Source organism: Oncorhynchus clarkii, chromosome 1, assembly GCF_045791955.1.
Source record: "Oncorhynchus clarkii lewisi isolate Uvic-CL-2024 chromosome 1, UVic_Ocla_1.0, whole genome shotgun sequence".
Lineage (NCBI taxonomy): Eukaryota > Metazoa > Chordata > Actinopteri > Salmoniformes > Salmonidae > Oncorhynchus > Oncorhynchus clarkii.
The window spans coordinates 26,568,868-26,588,515 of NC_092147.1; the positions used below are offsets into that span (position 1 = coordinate 26,568,868).

General features: G+C 44.7%; 1 protein-coding gene across 3 annotated transcripts in view; it reads right to left on the reverse strand.

Annotated features, from left to right (window-relative positions):
* Positions 1-19,648, reverse strand: part of LOC139396208 (guanine nucleotide-binding protein G(o) subunit alpha-like) — a 158,515-nt gene that overhangs the window by 104,831 nt on the left and 34,036 nt on the right. For all 3 annotated transcript variants that reach the window (XM_071143374.1, XM_071143396.1, XM_071143438.1), the window contains exon 3: positions 319-460. In XM_071143374.1, the coding sequence (XP_070999475.1) occupies positions 319-460 (142 nt within the window). The remainder of the gene's footprint in view (positions 1-318; positions 461-19,648) is intronic.

A 19,648-nucleotide genomic window follows, 5' to 3' on the forward strand; every position in this document is an offset into this window, starting at 1 on the left:
AGCAGTTCTTGTCTTAAAATTCAGTGGTTGAATATATGGGTGTCTGTCGGTGTGACAGTTTGTGTATTTCTTTCAATAAATGTGTTTGGGAGGCCATCGCTACAGTAGAGTGGCAGGAGCACGCAATGCTCTGCTTATTAATGTGTGTGTGTGTGTGTGTGTGTGTGTGTGTGTGTGTGTCCATGTCTGTCTGTCTGTCTGTCTGTCTGTCTGTCTGTCTGTCTGTCTGTCTGTCTGTCTGTCTGTCTGTGCCTGTGTGTGTGCAGTTGTAGTCCATTCCCACAGTGCTACACTCTACAGGGTGGTAGAGAGACTCACTTTTCTCTCCTTGTCTCCGTACTCCAGGCCAAGGGTGTCCATGGCACGGACGATGGCAGCCAGAGACTGGATTGTGTTGCTGTAGACCACAGGCTTGTACTGCTTCACATCATCACCAGAGAAGCCATCCTCATGGATAATCCTGCAAACATGAACATGATTCATAGGTCAAATAGGCATTTACCTAAACAGGGACATCATGTCCATGGCACACACTGTCGACAGGCACGCAGAGGCACACATGCTGTATCACACAAAAAGCACGCAGGTACAACCACATGCATGCCCCCCCCCCCCCCCACACACACAACCCTGAGCTCCTCTCCCTTCCTCAGCCTGGCTCCATTTTAATTCTGTTTTCCTTTCTTTTGCTCCGTTGCTGCTGTAACTGGCCGGGGAAGAAAGGGGCAGATCTGAGAGTTTCTCCCCCACCCAGCAGACAGAGACAGAACCAGTCCAGGACCAGATGTAGAGAGTGTGCCCCATTAGGCAGACACACAGTGACCCCAGGCCTGAGATCTGCTCTTCATGACACAAACAGCACAGCAGGGAGAGGCTCAGCCTATTAAACCTTGGCTCCACCAGAATACTACAGGCACCATTAACACCTGAGCCCCACCCTCCCATTGGCCCTGATATCCAGCCTCCCATTGACCCTGATATCCAGCCTCCAGTCCATTCAATGGGTCAGATAGAGCATGATCTCCTATCAAGAAAGTGTAAAGTCTGAGCATTGTGTTTGTGAAAGTGAGTGTGAACTTTGTAGCAGGCCAAGCATATAAAAAGAAAGAGCAGAGAAATGTCAGTGCCCTAAGCCATGACTTACTGCGTGAGAGAGAGGGAGAGCGGCCCAGCTGTGGAGCCTGCCACTGCACACAGATACTGTTTGTGATCCTGCTTGCTCTGCAGTGGCCTTTCCTGAGACTCTTCCCAATGACTTCCAATGAATCACTACTCTCTCAATACATTGACAAGCCTAAACGTGCCCTGTTCCCCTACTGCTGTGTGTGGGTGAGTATGTGTGTGTGCGTGTTCGTACGCGCATGTGTTTAGTGACAGCGACTTATCTACAGCTCAGTAGTAATGCTGCTGTGACTCAGACAGGTGTGTGTCAACGGCAAGGGGATACTGCCTCTTATCTCCCCTGTGCTTTCCCTTTCGTCTCTGTCTCTCTCTCATTCAATAATAATCACCCCATCATGAAGGCTTTATCTCTGGGTGTAATAAACAGCAGGGCACACACTGATCCTGCACTGCTGGGACCTGGGGACCTGAGAGGGGAGAGGGTTCCTACTCTTCCCAGCACAGAGCACATGTGGAAGGGGTGAGTAGAGAACAGGTGGGATGGGAGCCTATTGTCAACTGTGTGTAGTTGTGACTCATTACTTTGACATCACATAATGCTGTGGTCAATGACTCTGGTATCGATCGCATGAGCTTAGGTCCTCTCCAGGAGAAATGAAAGCTCAGTAGGTTCGACAAACTGTTTTCCTTCCTCCTTAATATACAGTGGGGCAAAAAAAGTATTTAGTCAGCCATCAATTGTGCAAGTTCTCCCACTTAAAAAGATGAGAGGCCTGTAATTTTCATCATAGGTACACTTCAACTATGACTGACAAAATTAGAAAAAAAATCCAGAAAATCACAGACACTGCTGGCACAGTGTTTCTGGTAGACCAGGAGTGCCCCGGCAGAGATAGGTGTGTGCCAGCCAAGCCTCTGTGCCAGGGGCAGGTGCAATGGTTTTCTTTTCAGAGGATGTATTGAGCCATGCTGCACAAAGACACCCCTCCCTCCTATCGTTCCACTGGGGGAACTAAGAGGCAGGTTAACACCAACCAACCCTGAGTCTGTTACAACATGAACAACATGTTCCAATGGACCACCATCACCCTGGACATTAAATTTACTAAACAAACACTGCTGCTCAATGTTTTAACCACAGAAACAACAGAAAGCAGAATATACATCTCTTCACACTGACCCATTGGGGTGACCCATACTGACCACAACTCTACTTGGACCATGACCCCACACAACCACATGTCTCTAAATCACCATTAAAACAACCCTCTACAGCTGCCACCGTGCCAACTTTCAGTCAATATCAAGTTATATAGTCAATATCACCCAGCACTGCTGCCAGCTGTGCCTCTGTTTACCAACATGCTGAAACTGAAGTCAGCGCACCATCTCAGGTGACTGATAAATGATTCAGTTAATAAAAATAAGACATGTTTAAGTCATCTGTAAGTCACAATAAAGCGAAGGACACGTCCCAGAGGTTTCTGATTCCCACAAGGGTTGACTGGCTCATTTATCTGTTTCTGATAGGAGACAATGAAAGGACTGCAAGGCCTTAAGGCGTCTTCATACTAGGTTGGTTTGCTCCTAACAGAACACGGCTAGGCGTAAGCCAACGTCTGTGCTTCCAAACTCCCTTAAAATACCTCCTTCTTGAGACACAGTAGCAACAACATAGCCAGTAACACTTCCTCAAAATAGTCTGAATTAATGTAAGATAAATCAAGAAATCTATTTTTGCCGAGGTCTTGGTCACGCAATTTTACATGTAACTAAGATATTTGGTGCAGTATTTCGCAAGCAAAACATTTGCATGAAAACTAGTCATCTCTCGTTGAATGACAACAAACAATGAATTGAAGAATCTTCTCCGTAGTTCCTAACCCCTCTACTGTTGACCAATCACAAACGAAGAGTCGTAGACTTTGGCTACCAAACTTCGACTTGCCTCAAGAAAATAATGTGTGTGCGAACAGCTGAAAAAAAACCCTGCTGAACAACAAAACAAACAAAAACGTAACAAAATGTAATTCTAATATATGTCCGAACTGGCGCTCCCCGTTTCGACTGGGAAGCTTTATACCATGCCACCTGAAAGAGCAGGCCCAGGCCCACACAGGAGAGCATCCTGACTGGTTGCATCACTGCCTGGTATGGCAACTGCTCGGCCTCCGAACGCAAGGCACTGCAGAGTGTAGTGCGTACAGCCCAGTACATCACTGGGGCCAAGCTTCCTGCCATCCAGGACCTCTATATCAGACCGCACAGCAAGCGGTACCGGAGCGCCAAGTCGAGGTCCAAAAGGCTTCTTAACAGCTTCTACCCCCAAGCCATAAGACTCCTGAACAGCTAATCAAAGGGCTACCCAGACCCCTCTTTTACGCTGCTTCTACTCTCTGTTTATAATCTACGCATAGTAACTTTAACTCTACCTACATGTACATATTACCTCAATTACCTCAACTAGCAGAAGTGGCCTCGCTTGTTATTTTACTGCTGCTGTTTAATTATTTGTTACTTTTATTTTCTATTTTTTACTTATCTATTTTTTTTACATAAGACTTATTTTTATCGATATTTTCTTAACTTCTTAAAGCATTGTTGGCTAAGGGCTAACACCTGTTGTATTCGGCGCAAGTGACGAATAAAATCTGATTTGATTTGAAAGATCAGCTAGCTGCAACACACAGTGCAGTCTGCAGAGAGCATGTCAGGAGCTGATACAAGGGTGATAACATGTTGCTCTACAAGGGTGATTACAGGTATTGTTTTTACCCCTGCGTCCCCTCACCCATCACTCCTGTTACAGATGTTTTTGTTTTGTTTCCGTTTTCACCGTTGTTGTTTTTTTTTTGTTTTTTTGGGGGGGGAGGCGGGGGGGTTGCTCTTAAAACCACACTTTTTAAATAGAAAAACAACTAAATATGATGTTTTAAGCCCACAACAATGCTTAAACCACATCAGGAGACCACTTTTGAGGTCAGGAAACATTTTTAGAAATCAAGATTTTTGGGTGTAGCCACCCTTTAATTCCAGTGTGCACCAACCAAGCATGAGGTTGTTGTTCAGCGATGTTTCTGTAGCAGACATTTTGAGAGCCTTTGTGGCTTTCATTAGAAACACCGCAAGAGAGCTCAAATCATTATTACTGTCTTCCCTTCTCACCAAGTATATAAAGGAATCCTCATTAAGTCACGGATAGAGAGCGAGAGAGTGTGAGGAAGGAGGGAGTGGGAGAGAAAGAGAGGGAATATATGTACAGAGTAATGGCAGCGAAATAGCAAATTTTGGGGGTCATTAGGGCTGGCACGGTAATTGTATAATAGTGCAACCGATGATTACGGATGAGAACCGCCCTGAAAATGTACTATTTTAATACAAATTATATATATATATATATATACAGTGGGGAGAACAAGTATTTGATACACTGCCGATTTTGCAGGTTTTCCTACTTACAAAGCATGTAGAGGTCTGTAATTTTTTATCATAGGTACACTTCAACTGTGAGAGACGGAATCTAAAACAAAAATCCAGAAAATCACATTGTATGATTTTTAAGAAATACATTTGCATTTTATTGCATGACATAAGTATTTGATCACCTACCAACCAATTCCTGACATTTAATCCAAGTAAAAATTCCCTGTCTTAGGTCAGTTAGGATCACCACTTTTAAGGATGTGAAATGCCAGAATAATTCCCAGTGGGTCAGAAGTGTACATACACTCTATTAGTATTTGGTAGCATTGCCTTTAAATTGTTCAACTTGGGTCAAATGTTTCAGTTAGCCTTCCACAAGCTTCCCACAATAAGTTGGGTGAATTTTGGCCCATTCCTCCCGACAGAGCTGGTGTAACTGTCAGGTTTGTAGGCCTCCTTGCTCACACACGCTTTTTCAGTTCTGCCCACACATTTTCTATGGGATTGAGGTCAGGGCTTTGTGATGACCACTCCAATACCTTGACTTTGTTGTCCTTAAGCCATTTTACCACAACTTTGGAAGTATGCTTGGGGTCATTGTCCATTTGGAAGACTAATTTGCGACCAAGCTTGAACTTCCTGACTGATGTCTTGAGATGTTGCTTCAAAATAGCCACATAATTTTCCTCCCTCATGATGCCATCTATTTTGTGAAGTGCACCAGTCCCTCCTGCAGCAAAGCACCACAACATGATGTTGCCACCCCCTTGCATCATGGTTGGGATGGTGTTCTTCGGCTTGCAAGTCCCCCCCTTTTTCCTCCAAACATAACTATGGCAATTATGGCCAAACAGTTATATTTTTGTTTCATCAGACCAGAAGACATTCCTCCAAAGTATGATCTTTGTCCCCATGTGCAGTTGCAAACAGTAGTCTGGCTTTTTTTATGGGGGTTTTGGAGTAGTGTGGGAGGGAGGGAGGGAGGGAGGGAGGGAGGGAGGGAGGGAGGGAGGGAGGGAGGGAGGGAGGGAGGGAGGGAGGGAGGGAGGGAAAACTAAGGCTGAGGAAGTGATAAGAGTTCTTCCAGGAAGTGGTGGTGATTTTGCATTCTAGCCATGTACTGTACTGACTGACTAAACGCTATACTTGTTTTCCCCACAGGAAAAACTGTTTACATATTGCTTTTTGTCTTGCAGTAAATTAGAGCTTTGCATTCTGTTCAGGTTCCTTCGACCCATTTCACTGTTGGGAGAGGTACGAGGGGAGGAGTATGGATTTTTGAGCCAGAAATTTTGAGTTTGCAAATCATCATGCCACACAAATATGCAGTATGCATGAACACACAAACACACCCACCGACACCCATTCAAGGGTACACACACACCCTCCCTGTTAGTCTTTATCAATCTTAGTGCCATGTGGTTTCCGTGCTGCTCACTAAGAAGACCCTTTGTCCTCACAGCGCGCTCGAGTGCTGTTGCTGTCATCAGCCCCAGGACACAGCTACTTATCCCCTGTTTCATTCCCTACCAGCGTGGGGGGGGCTATTTATAACCTCTGCAATCAGAGGAGCGCTACCTCCCTAGCATCAGCTGCTCCAGCCTTTAGCACCAATCTGTCCCCCACACCCTGAGGTCGACCCACAGATACACACACAATGGCACCCTATTTCCTATTAAGTGCACTACTTTTGATCAGGGCCCATAGGGGTCTGATTAAAAGTAGTGCGCTATATGGGGAATACGGTGCCATTTGGGATGCACAACAGACACAGCCAGGCCTACGACAGCACCACACTAATCCCACGACAGGAACAGGCACACAGCATCACTCCCTCTCTGCTGTCAACTTCCATCTCACATTGACTTTCTGCTATATTCATACAAACACACAACACTAATTGTGTTTCGGGTGTTCCTAAGGACCCACTGTATTTTCTCCTTCCCCCATCTCTATCACTCACTCTCCCTCTCCATGACTGTGTCTGCTGATCCCTCCTCTCACCTCCCAGTCATCCACTTACACCACTTTGACAGCACATATCAGTACCAGGTAATGTACTTTTGTAGAAAATAAAATACAAATCTTCCCACGAGTGAATCTAGCTGATCACTGCTCTAGTCTCTCCCTAGATTTAAATTTATCTTTGAGAGATGTCTTCCAGCCTACCTCCGGAGGTAGTTGGAGACATCTACACCACATACCCCCCTCTGAGTGGTATAGTGTAAAGACCATGGGGGTTTCTCGTTTGGGCAAAAGACCGTCCTCCGTCCTCTCTCCTCCGTGACCCAGGAAAAAAAGTGCTTGAGTGGTCGAGGAGTGTGTCAATTCGTTAGTAGGCAAGCGGTAGTGTCCTCTCCTTCTCGACAGCCACCTTCCATCAAGGATACTCATGTGTATCCTACTGCGGATCCGCCCCCCCTTTGAATCAGCTTTTGTTTTGTCAGAGGAGAAAAACATGCACACATTTAAGAACAATATGCTACTTATCATTTTATCTATAAATGTCTTGCACAACTAATTTGTTTTGATCACTTTACACATTTATTTTGGGATAAGTGTTGCAAATCTGTTGTTGAACAGAGATAGATCTTACTACACATATTTTACTAATGTAAATCCACCCTGAGAGACAAATCCTGCAATTGAGATGATGAAGTGTCCTCCATCAGTTGGGACGTGGAAGCAGGGTGCTGGGTGCTAGAGAGGGTGACAGTGATTTGGAGTTTGCTTCACACTCGGCCTTGAACAGTCACAAACACTGAATAATTAGTCAGAGGTCTGCATGTGTACAGCTATCATTAAATACTTCTATCTCCCCAGCCCCTCCCTAAACAGCAGCTACTTGTTCCCTCATTCACAGTCCTCTGCCTCAACCTCTCCTCCTCTCCTCTCCTCCTTTCCCTCCTGGCTGTTTGTCATCCTGTAATTATATCTGCCATTGTCATCTCTCCTGGAACCCAAGGAGGAGGAGGAGCAGGGGGAGCAGGAGGAGAAATAGTCTGTGTATTGCTGAGACAGCAGAATGTCACCCTAGAGGCCTGCAGAGTTTTGGGCTCCAACCCACCAGCCTGTTCTAATCACAGCCATATTTAACCAGTGTGGAAGATCCAGGGTTCCATCTCAGCCCTGCAGACACCAGAGACCACACTGCCACATAGGAGGAGGATGAGGAGGAGGGAGATGTTCACACCTACTCTGATGCCCATAAACAGGACATACCAGGCCTGGGGGGTAGAGGTGCTGGTACAGGGCAAAGCACTGTGACTCCACATAGAATTGACTGCCTCTGCTCTGCCCCTCACCACGCCCTCCTCTCCTCTAGGCTGTTCCACCTGCATCTGCAATTAAAACAATTAAATCAAAACAGCCAGAGCTAATTATAGCCCTCTCCCCTGGAGGCTAGGCGCTGCTGGGAGGGCTTCGCCTTCCACACAGGCCAATTTATCTCCCCCACACCCAGTAAACACAGTCACAACCTCTTCCAATTAACGCTTCTCACAGCAACACCAACACAGACCAGAACAACTAAGTAACTGACTATTACTCAGAGCAGCTACAGAAGCCTGTCAACACAAACATTTACACCATTCTGATTAGTCCACACCTGGAATGTCAACAATGTCAAACAGCTGTTAAAATTCACACAGTGATATAACAGCCCCGTGTTGTAATGTACCTCACTGTGTACAGCATATAATTAGACTATTCACAGTGACAGTAGGTATGTCCAGGCTAAGTTCAAACATCAGACATTACACAGCCATGTTCCGGATCACCTGACCTCAGATCAGCTGAGGGGCCCAACACAAACAGACATTCCAACAAGGCCCCTTTGTCTGGCCTGCACAGGACCTGACCTGGGATCTGCTGTGTGCTGCTTCCCAACACAAACACATCCCAGACCACAGACAAAGGCCCTTTATTCCCCTGCAGGGACCTGACCAGCACATGGACTCACTGACTGGCCGGTCGGTCAGCTCTGGCTCTGCCGTGTCGGCACTCTGCAAGCTACCACTGCATGTGGACTTACTGGACCCACCACAGTGAGAAAGGGAGGGAGGAAGGGAGAGAGGAAGAGAGGGAGAGAGATTTAACCATTTGTACATGGTTACAACACTGTATATATACATAATGACATTTGCAATATCTTTATTATTTTGGAACATCTGTGAGTGTAATGTTGACTGTTAATTTGTATTGTTTATTTCACTTTTGTATATTACCTACCTCACTTACTTTGGCAATGAGAGAGTGAGAGAGTGAGAGAGAGGGAGGGAGGGAGGGAGGGAGGGAGGGGGGAGACAGAGAGAGAGAAAGAGGAGAGAGAGAGAGGGGGGAGAGAGAGGAGAGAGCAGGAGAGAGGAGAGAGAGAGAGAGAGAGATAGGAGAGAGGAAGAGAGAGAGTGAGGGAGAGACTGAGAGGGAGAGAGAGAGAGAGAGAGAGAGAGAGAGAGAGAGAGAGAGAGAGGAGAGGGGGAGAGAGAGGATAGAGAGAAAGAGAAGGGTAGATACTGTAAGGGTAGACACAGGAAAACCTGGCTCCCTGTAGAGGAAAGGCTGTGCAACCACTGCACAACAGCAGAACCTGAGACAGAGCTGCCTTTCCTGACAAAATATCAAAAATATAAAACAATTAGTGTCATATCCCCAAATTTGAAACCCTCATTCAAGGTTTCAAAGACCTCTCTGATGAGGATAGGCTACCCGTCCTGTTGGGGGAGGACGCAGAGAGCTGTGGGTTGGCAGCGCACTACATTGTTGCCTGCCATAAGATGAGGGACAGTGTCTGACAGAAAAATCAACCTGCACATGTCCTCTACTGTATGCTTATTATTATTATTCAATGTAAGGTTATTGTTGTTACTGTTGTCCTTTTGGCAATTTTGATTCTTATTATTTTAATATTGTAAATATCCAAAGTAAGCTTTGGCAATATGTACATTGTTATGTCATGCAAATAAAGCAAATTGGATTGAATTGAATTGATTCACAGATTAGACCATGTTTATACAGTATGATCCACATTCAAACAACCCCATCTTTAACTATTTCTTGTCGGAATTCACCTTTTATATAGCTATTACATAGGCAGCAAGTGAGCAAGAGACATTCAACTTTGACCTTGTTGTTGCGACCATTGTCATGGTAACCTGACAGAGCAAGCAGCATTAATCAAGTTCTAAATTCCTCCGATAGGACAGAATGCAATGCACTGCTTTCATTTCTGCACATTCACAAACAGTAAGTCAGCAGCTCAAGATACTTCATTTGTAAATAATTACCTTGTAATGGGTTTTAAATTAAACTTATGGGTTTTTTTTGTGCAAAAAAGAGCCGGTAATATTGCTATTTGGGCCAGGCTTCTGCATGCAGACTGCCATTTTGATGATACTTTTTCACAATGACAAGGACAAGTTTGATGTTGGAGAACAACTATAGAATGTTCCGGATTGAATGCATGCCAAAGCCGGTAAAATGATAGGGGTCATTTCTACTGAGAGGTTGGCGGGATGTTTAAACATACAATATTACTGCAATCAGGACAAGGTCAGTTTGGTGGAAATAAATGTAAAGGTTTTATACCTTTCAGATATAAAGAAAAGTAATCAAAAGTTGGCGGCATGCTAATGTTGACGACAAAACATCTTGGTTTGAAAGATGTATGAGAGTGACACCCCACAGACACAGAGAGAGAGACAGTGAGAGTAGCAGAGATATGGGGAATATGACACATGCCTCTTGACCTTTCCAGATACTAATCATATCCTCCAGGCAGCCTTCCCGACAGTAGCAGCAGCAACAGAGCCAGCCAGAAGTGAGTCCCCCGGCCCGGCCCAGACTTCAACACCCTGTCCCACTCCATCCTGTTACCAGCGCCTTGATTTACACACTGATAAATGAACTGTGATACGCTGTAGTGGAGATCAGTGGGGAAAGAGCGTGGCCACTTAGCTAAACCCTCACAAGCAGTGTATCTCCTCACTCCGTTTAACCTATAGATGAGTGAGAGCATAATTATGAGCCTGATGAGGTAAAGCAACAGAGTGCAGGACTAAGCCTATATTGTACTGTAGCTCCTGGCTACATATCTCACGTGAACTACAGAGGAAAACATTTGTCCACAGAATGAACGCTGATGATTATTGTGAGTTATCATGCAGTGCAGATAAGGGAAAACTCTTCAAGCGAATCTCAGATGAATATCTGGCTGAGGTGCAGTGAGGTCATGAGTGGCTCAACAGCTTAAGATTCCTTTGAAGCAGGGGTTCTCCACCTTCTTCTCTCTCAGACCTAATGACATTCCTCCAGAAACCTGGGGCCCCATTACGGACAACATCTTAATCCAAATTCTATGAATGCTATAAAGTGCTAGTTGAATTCATTGTTGGCCCAAAATGTGAGCAAAGATTGTGTTATTGTGATTTTCACTGACCCATTGAAACCCCAATCAGGTCCCTTAGGGATCTCTAGCCATCTGAGAAAAGGTTAAGAGGACTCAGGTGGCTGGAAAAAGTCCAGGTCTGAAGTGATGATGTGAGGTCTGGCGTGTTTCTGGTTCCACTATGGTTAGAATTAGTTCTAAACCAAACATTTATTGCACTGCGTTTTGCATGACTCTCTCTATGACAGTAGTTAATGCAAAGTGGATGCAAATAGGGTATGATACGGCAACACAAGGGCAGCTATCTAGAAATACTGTATGTTACCATGAGGTCAGTGTTCTGTAGCCCTGGTGTCTGTTACTGAATCAGCAAACAAACACACACCTATGGGAGAACTGTGTGACGAGCATGGGACTGGTGACTCTGTAGATGCAGGGTGTGAGACAAGCATGTAGGCTACGTTCAATTTGTGACTTCCCTTTATGTAACACTGGAGTTAATGTGGCCATCCTGGCATACCATCACCCCACCCCCTCGCCTTCTTCCTGCCGTTAACCCCAATTTTGGAAGGAGGACAGACCCTCAGTGCCAGAGCGGATCAGCACCCGCTAACCCCCCACCGCTCCAGGCCTCACTGTGGGAAAATTACAGTACGGGGATGGGAATGGTGCAGCCGGGCCGGTCGGCTCTTGTTTGTTCTTGCTCCGGTAAGTCGCCTCCAATCACGTCATCAGAGGTGGTTGGACTGGCCCTCTTAACACGATTAGCATCCCCACACTGAGTGTGTGAGCGGCACGGAATGAGGAACAGAGAGAGACTACAGAAAGACACGGCCAGGAGCAGGGTTGGGGAGTAACGGAACCCTTTACATGTAACTGATTATAAAAAAACTGTAACTGTAATCATTTATGTTACCAGCAAAAATATTGCATTCAGATTACAGATACTAAACTAGATAATTACTTCTAGAATTATGTTTAAATACAGAAAGGATGTTTACGAAAAAGACGCTGTTTCTCTTTTCTCAATGACATTCAAATCGGCATTGAAAAAAGGCTCAATTGCTTGTTCCAACTGAGTGTAACAGTTTAGCTTCCGTCCCTCTCATTGCCCCTACCTTGGCTCAAACCAGGGACCCTCTGCACACATCGACAACAGCCACCCTCGAAGTATCGTTACCCATCGCTCCACAAAAGCCGCAAGGGGAACAAATACTTCAAGGTCACAGAGCGAGTGACGTCACCGATTGAAACGCTATTAGCGCACACCCCGCTAACTAGCTCGCCATTTCAGATCGGTTACATGAGCACCTGACCACAAGTCAGAGAACACTATGGATGGATCGCGGGAAAAGAGCAGGAATAGGCTTTTGTAGGCTACAGTCCAAGCTATGTCTTCCAATGGTATGACTGCTGTCGACATCCAAAGATTATCCAACTTGAATAAACGCTTGGAGGTAACGACAACAACACTGGTGTTGTGCCAGGACAACAACCTCTCCCTCAACATCAGCAAGACAAAGGAGCTGATAGTGGACTACAGGAAACTGAGGGCCCAACACGCCCCCATTCACATCAACGGGGCCGTAGTGGAGCAGGTCAAGAGCTTCAAGTTGCTCGGTGTCCATATCACTAAGGATCTATCATGGTCCACACACACTAACATAGCCATGAAGAGGGCACGACAGCACCTCTTCCCCCTGAGGAGACTGAAAATATTTGGCATGTGCCCACAGATCCTCAAAAAATTCTGCAACTACACCATTGAGAGCATCTTGACTGACTGCATCACCACTTGGTATAGCAACTGCTTAGGTATTGTGTACGGCCCAGTACAACACTTGGGCCGAGCTTCCTGACATCCAGGACCTCTATACCAGGCGGTGTCAGAGGAAGGCCCTAAAAATTATCAAAGACTCCAGCAACCCAAGTTATAGACTGTTATTTTTACTGCAAGGCAAGCACTACATATGCACCAAGTCTGGAACCAACAGGACCCTGAAGAGCATCTACCACCATAGGAGCCATAAGACTGCTAAATAGTTAGTAAAATGGATACCCAGATTGGTAGCACCATTGCTTGTTTGCAAACTTTTTTTGTACTGCTTTGACAGTACTACTGATAGTAGTGGTGGTGCTTGGCTTGCACGTGCAAATTCAGCACACAACATTCTATAATGGAATTGTGTTATTTGACATGTCAAATTAAAAGCTTATAGAGTTATATGACGTGTATCTTTTTTGACACGCAAAGACCCAAACAGCGTTCAATGTGCCTCACCCTAATATTTTGGTCTATTTTCACCTCCTAATTTCGCCTACTGTTCTAACTTGGTGGTGCACATGTAGCTTATAACCTGTTTTAGGTAAATGGAATCATTGAATATTGTAAGAGCTTTCATTGTCTGTTTACATGCCCCCTTTATTTATCCTACAGTGCTGACTTGTTGTACAGAGAGTACTCTGTAAGAACGACCCATGTTCTGAATTCTGTCACTGTACATTTCAAAACTGCTGAACAAATGCTATAGTTATATTGACTACGTCTGTCATGGCTCATTAATGTCTTAATGGGGACAAAAATCGTACTTTTTGGAGAAATGTCCTCTGATCTGGTGAAACAAAAATAGAACTGTTTGGCCATAATGACCATCGTTATGTTTGAAGGAAAAAGGGGGAGGCTTGCAAGCCGAAGAACACCATCCCAACCATGAAGCACGGGGTGGCAGCATCATGTTGTGGGGGTGCTTTGCTGCCGGAGGGACTGGTGCACTTCACAAAATAAATGGCATCATGAGTAAGGAAATTTACGTGGATATATTGAGGCAACATCTCAAGACATCAGTCAGGAAGTTAAAGCTTGGTCACAAATGGGTCTAAAGCTTGGTCGCAAATCACAAAGCCCTGACCTCAATCCCAAAGCGTGTGTGAACAAGGAGGCCTACAAACCTGACTCAGTTACACCAGCTCTGTCAGGAGGAATGGACCAAAATTCACCCAATTTATCGTGGGAAGATTGTGGAAGGCTACCCAAAACATTTGACCCAAGTTAAACAATGTAAAGGCAATGCTACCAAATACTAATTGAGTGTATGTAAACTTCTGACCCACTGGGAATTAAATGAAAGAAATAAAAGCGGAATAAATCATACTCTCTATTAATATTCTGACATTTCACATTCTTCAAGTAAAGTGGTGATCCTAACTGACCTAAGACAGGGAATTTTTACTATGATTAAATGTGAGGAATTGTGAAAAACTGAGTTTAAATGTATTTGGCTAAGGTGTATGTAAACTTCCGATTTCAATTGTATGTTTTTTTAAAAGGCACTACATGAGGCTGAATGAACTGTTTGGCTGCCAGACAAGGCTCAGCTGAAAGCCAGGTGTCGCAGTGGTAAGGTGATGGGACTGCTGTTGGGACTCTGCTGTTGTACCTTAGGAGAATGGAAGAGTGACCATAGAGAAACAGGAGGAAGAGAGGGAACAGAGGGAGTGAACGAGAGCAGAGCGAGTGCGTAATGAGAGCGAATAAAGCGCCAGGGAGAAAAGAGAGGCGTTCAAGAGATGAGAGAGGTAGAGTAGGCATGGGGGAGTGGCCAGTGCTTAGTGACAGAGATAGCAGTGGCGTAGAAAATGCAATACAGACTTTACAGAACAGAGTATCCCAAACCAGCAGTATGCCACGCTGCATCTCTCTGCTTCCTTCTCATTCTGTATGTCAGCTCAGCTCAGTGAGTCAGAATTTCCTCTGAAGGCAGAAAGAGGGAGTGTTCCTACCGCCCAACCACAGCACCTCCCCCCTCTCAACCCTCCACCCTTCACCCAGTAACTCTACCCAACCCAGGGCAGCTAGGCCACCCAGCCTGGCCACACACTGGTCCTCCTAGCCCTCTTTTTACACAGGGTCATCCAGATGAGAACACACATTTTATGGTGTCTATTTGTTTTGTCCCTTGCACATTTCCCCATAGAAATGAGAAATGAGCTCCTGCTAAAGCATGCTGGTTCCACACTCCCACACGTCTTCACACAGTCTGCTCTCCACATAGTGTTCCAAAGCTTTTAATCTCGGCACTGCATTGTGGAAGGATTTCAATTCACATTTGGGACTGTCCTCTGGGACATACTAAAAAAGGGCAATTCCACGGTAACAAAGTGATGGCTTGTGCGGTTCGTGCCGGCATTCTGTTACCAAACTTTGTATCTGCACTGTTCTTCAACTAAATGTATTTTTGTAAACCTTTCAGGTTAAATTGTTAAAAGTCGTCCTTGTGCATTGAGTTGTATGGTTTGTTTAACTTTGCAATCATTGTTTTTTGTTTGGCATTCATTTTACAGTGAAAAATCTGAGTCTTAACATTACTCTGTTATTGTGGAATTTCCCAGAATCCACTCATTCCACAGTTCTCCTTTTTATACTCAAGAAAAGGGAACCATCCCCATTGTGTTCAATGAACTGATTATTCAACTAGACTTTCTATTAGACAATAGGCAAACTAAAGTGGGCGAGTGAACAGAAGTGAGAGGATCGACAGGAGTGCGTATATGGAAAGCGAATCAGCTAATTGGGCAGATTTGTTGCCACTCAAGACCGTTTTTCTTTGCTGGTTGTGCTGCACGACGAGTCGATTGTTGACAACTGTAGAATTTTAGCTAAGCCTAACTCTAACCCTTTTCCTAATTATCCTAACCTGCTACGCATTTTAGCTAACCCTAACCCTAAGCCTAACCCTAACCCTAAGCCTAACCCTAACCCTAGACCTAACCCTAAGCCTAACCCTAACCCTAAGCCTAACCCTAACCCTAACCCTAAGCCTAACCCTAAGCCTAACCATAACCCTAAGCCTAACCCTAAACCCTAACCCTGGCGCTGGAGGGAATAGCGGAAGTTTTACGTACTCCTGACCAATTGTGCTATTTTCTGTATTTTTTTGTGCTGATCTTAACGTTTTTTGTTTCCACCATTTGTTTCCACCATTGTTTCTTATGATCGGAAAGAGCTTCTGGACATCAGAACAGCTATCATTAACCTTGATTTGAACAAGGACTTCTACTTCAATGAGTCAGAGGTGAAAGACATAATGATTATCCCGGACCAGGCCCAAATCCCTGACACTCGAAGAAAGAGGGGTGTCCGTAAAATGTATATAGTATGTATAAGCTGGAAGTAGAAGCCTAAGTATTGTTGTTCATTAGTGTACTCCAATTAGGGGAGGGGTGGTAGGGTTAGAGAAAAATAAGAAAGAAGGAAAACATATATATTTTTTATATACAGAACAAAAATATAAACGCAACATGTAAAGTGTTGGTCCTATGTTTCATGAGATTAAATGAATGATCCCCGAAATTTTCCAAGTGCACAAAAAGCTACTTTCTCTCAAAATTTGTGCACAAACTTGTTTACATCGCTGTTAGTAAACATTTTATCCTTTGTCAAGATAATTCATCCACCTAACATGTGTGGCATATCAAGAAGACGATTAAACAGCAAGATCATTACACAGGTGCACCTTGTGCTGGGGACAATAAAAGGCCTCTCTAAATGTGCCGTTTTGTCACGCAACACAGATGTCTCACGTTTTGAGGGAGTGTGCAATTGGCATGCTGACTGCAGGAATTTCCACCAGAGCTGTTGCCAGATAATGTAATGTTCATTTCTATACCATAAGCCGCTATAACGTTGTTTTACAGAATTTGGCAGTACTCACAACCAACCTCACAACCGCAGACCATGTGTAACCACTCCAGAGGGCTGAGGAATATTTCTGTCTGTAATAATGCCCTTTTGTGGGGGAAAACTCATTCTATACCCTCACAGGCATAGACTGGGCACCCCTGCCCAGTCATGTGAAATCCATAGATTAGGGCTTCATATTTATTTTCTCCAAATAACTGATTTTCTTATATGAACTGTAACTCAGCAAAATCTTTTAAATTGTTGCATTTTGCGTTTATATTTTTGTTCATTATATACTGTATATATTGCTGAAAGGCCCAGTGCAGTCAAACATGTGATTTCCTGTGTTTTATATACATTTCCACACTATGAGCTGGAATAACACTGTGAAATTGTGAACATGATGATAATGCACTTTTAGTGTAAGAGCTGTTTAAAAAGACCACCGGAAATTTCAGCCTGTTCTGGTGGGATGGAGTTTTGGCCTATTGAATAGACCAAACCTCTCTGCCAATAACAGCTAGTTTTCAGTTGTCCCCTCCTCACTCAGACCACTCCAAGACAGTACTAGAAAAAGTATTAGTTGAGAAACTGCTCTTTGCTAAGAAGTTATTTTTGTTTCTTTTTGACAATTTTAACTGAAAACAACCACAGTAAGGTACTTAAAGAGCGACCTCCCCTAAAAACCAAGTATGCTCTTTGAAAACGGCCTATGTGGCATAGATATGAGTCAGAAACATTTATTCTAGTGTCAAAATGGACTACAAACTGTAAATAGGATCATTTTGGTCATAAAGTGAGCCTCATCTAAAACAGAGTTTGGAACATCAGTGCGTCACAACGATTAAATGAAGGTTGGGGTTGGATTTAAATTATGTCAATAAATCATGCCCCCTTTTGCCAAGCCCCATGTGAAAATCACCCCTCTGCCTACTTTGCTTAATTTTTCATCGCCCCAAACGCGTTCAAAGGAGCATGGCCGTTTGAGGATTGACCATCCAATGCATGCTTCCAGCACGATGCACAGCCAACTATGGTTTGCATGCCCTGCCGAGGACTATATCATGAGGAATAGGCGGTTGGAGTTTATTGGTCCCCAGTGGTGGCGAGTATAAACCGCTAGACCATAGACCGCTGGTTATGTATCTGGTTAAGAATATTTTGATAATTATTATCCCTATCATCGCAAGCATACTTTGCTCTAGCTAGCCACCACCTAGCTAGCTGGCTAACGTTGGCAAATCTCAATACAATTCAGATTTGGGTTAGAAACACAATATAAACATGGTATTATCTTAGTCAGCTAACTAACATTGAGGGGACCACCGTATTTTAGCTCGCTAACATTAGCATTACTAGCTATATTTGACAAACTTAGCTACTAACAGTAATCAAAAAGTAAATTTGATGATATCTTAATATGGCCAAGTTGTTTAGCAGGCTTCCGGCGGGTTCAGGCACCGACAGAGATGGCAGCCTCGCTTCGCCTTCCTAGGAAACTAAGTAGCATTTAGTTTTTTATATGTGTTATTTCTTACATTGGTACCCCAGGTAATCTTAGGTTTTATTACATACAGTCGGGAGGAACTATTGGATATAAGAGCAACGTCAACTCACCAACATTACGACCATGAATACGACTTTCCCGAAGCGGATCCTCTGTTTGGTCCACCACCCAGGACAATGGATCGAATCCCAGCCGGCGACCCAAAACAACAATGCCGTAGAAGGGGCAGACGGAGCGGTCTTCTGGTCAGGCTCCGTAGACGGGCACATCGCTCACCGCTCCCGAGCATACTACTCGCCAATGTTCAGTCTCTTGACAACAAGGTAGATGGAATCCGAGCAAGGGTTGCCTTCCAGAGAGACATCAGAGATTGTAACGTTCTTTGTTTCACGGAAACATGGCTCACTCGAGACACGCTATCTGAGTCGGTACAGCCACCTGGTTTCTCCACGCTTCACGCCGACAGAAACAAGCATCTCTCTGGTAAGAAGAAGGGTGGGGGTGTATGCCTTATGATTAACGAGACGTGGTGTGATCATAACAACATACAGGAACTCAAGTCCTTTTGTTCACCTGACTTAGATTATAATCACAGTCGTGTATATCCACCCCAAGCAGACACATCGACGGCCATGAAAGAATTTCATTGGACTCTATGTAAACTGGAAACCACATATCCTGAGGCTGCATTTATTGTATCAGCATATCGATTGTGCTACCAGGGCTGGTAAAACCCTAGGCCACTGTTATTCTAACTTCCGCGACGCATATAAGGCCCTCCCCCGCCCTCCCTTCGGAAAAGCTGACCACGACTCCATTTTGTTGCTACCAGCCTATAGACAGAAACTAAAACAGGAAGCACCCGTGCTCAGGTCTGTTCAACGCTGGTCCGACCAATCGGATTCCACGCTTCAAGATTGCTTCGATCACGTGGACTGGGATATGTTTAGCATTGCGGCAAACAACAACGCTGTTGTACCCACAGCGTCTATTAAAACATTCCCCAACCAGAAACCGTGGATTGATGGCAGCATTCGCGCAAAACTGAACGCGTGAACCACTGCTTTTAATCAGGGCAAGATGACCGGAAACATGACCGAATACAAACAGTGTAGCTATTCCCTCCGCAAGGCAATCAAACAAGCTAAGCGTCAGTATAGAGACAAAGTGGAGTCACCATTCAACGGCTCAGACACGAGAGGTATGTGGCAGGGTCTACAGCCAATCACGGACTACAAAAGGAAAATCAGCCTCGTCGTGGATCACGATGCCTTGCTCCCAGACAGACTAAAAAACGTTTTTGCTCGCTTTGAGGACAATACAGCACCTGCGGGCTATCCTTCATTGTAGCCAACGTGAGTAAAACATTTAAACGTGTTAACCCTCGCAAGGCTGCAGGCCCAGAAGGCATCCCCGGCCGCGTCCTCAGAGCATGCGCAGACCAGCTGGCTGGTGTGTTTACAGACATATTCAATCAATCCTTATCCCAGTCTGCTGTCCCCACATGCTTCAAGAGGGCCACCATTATTCC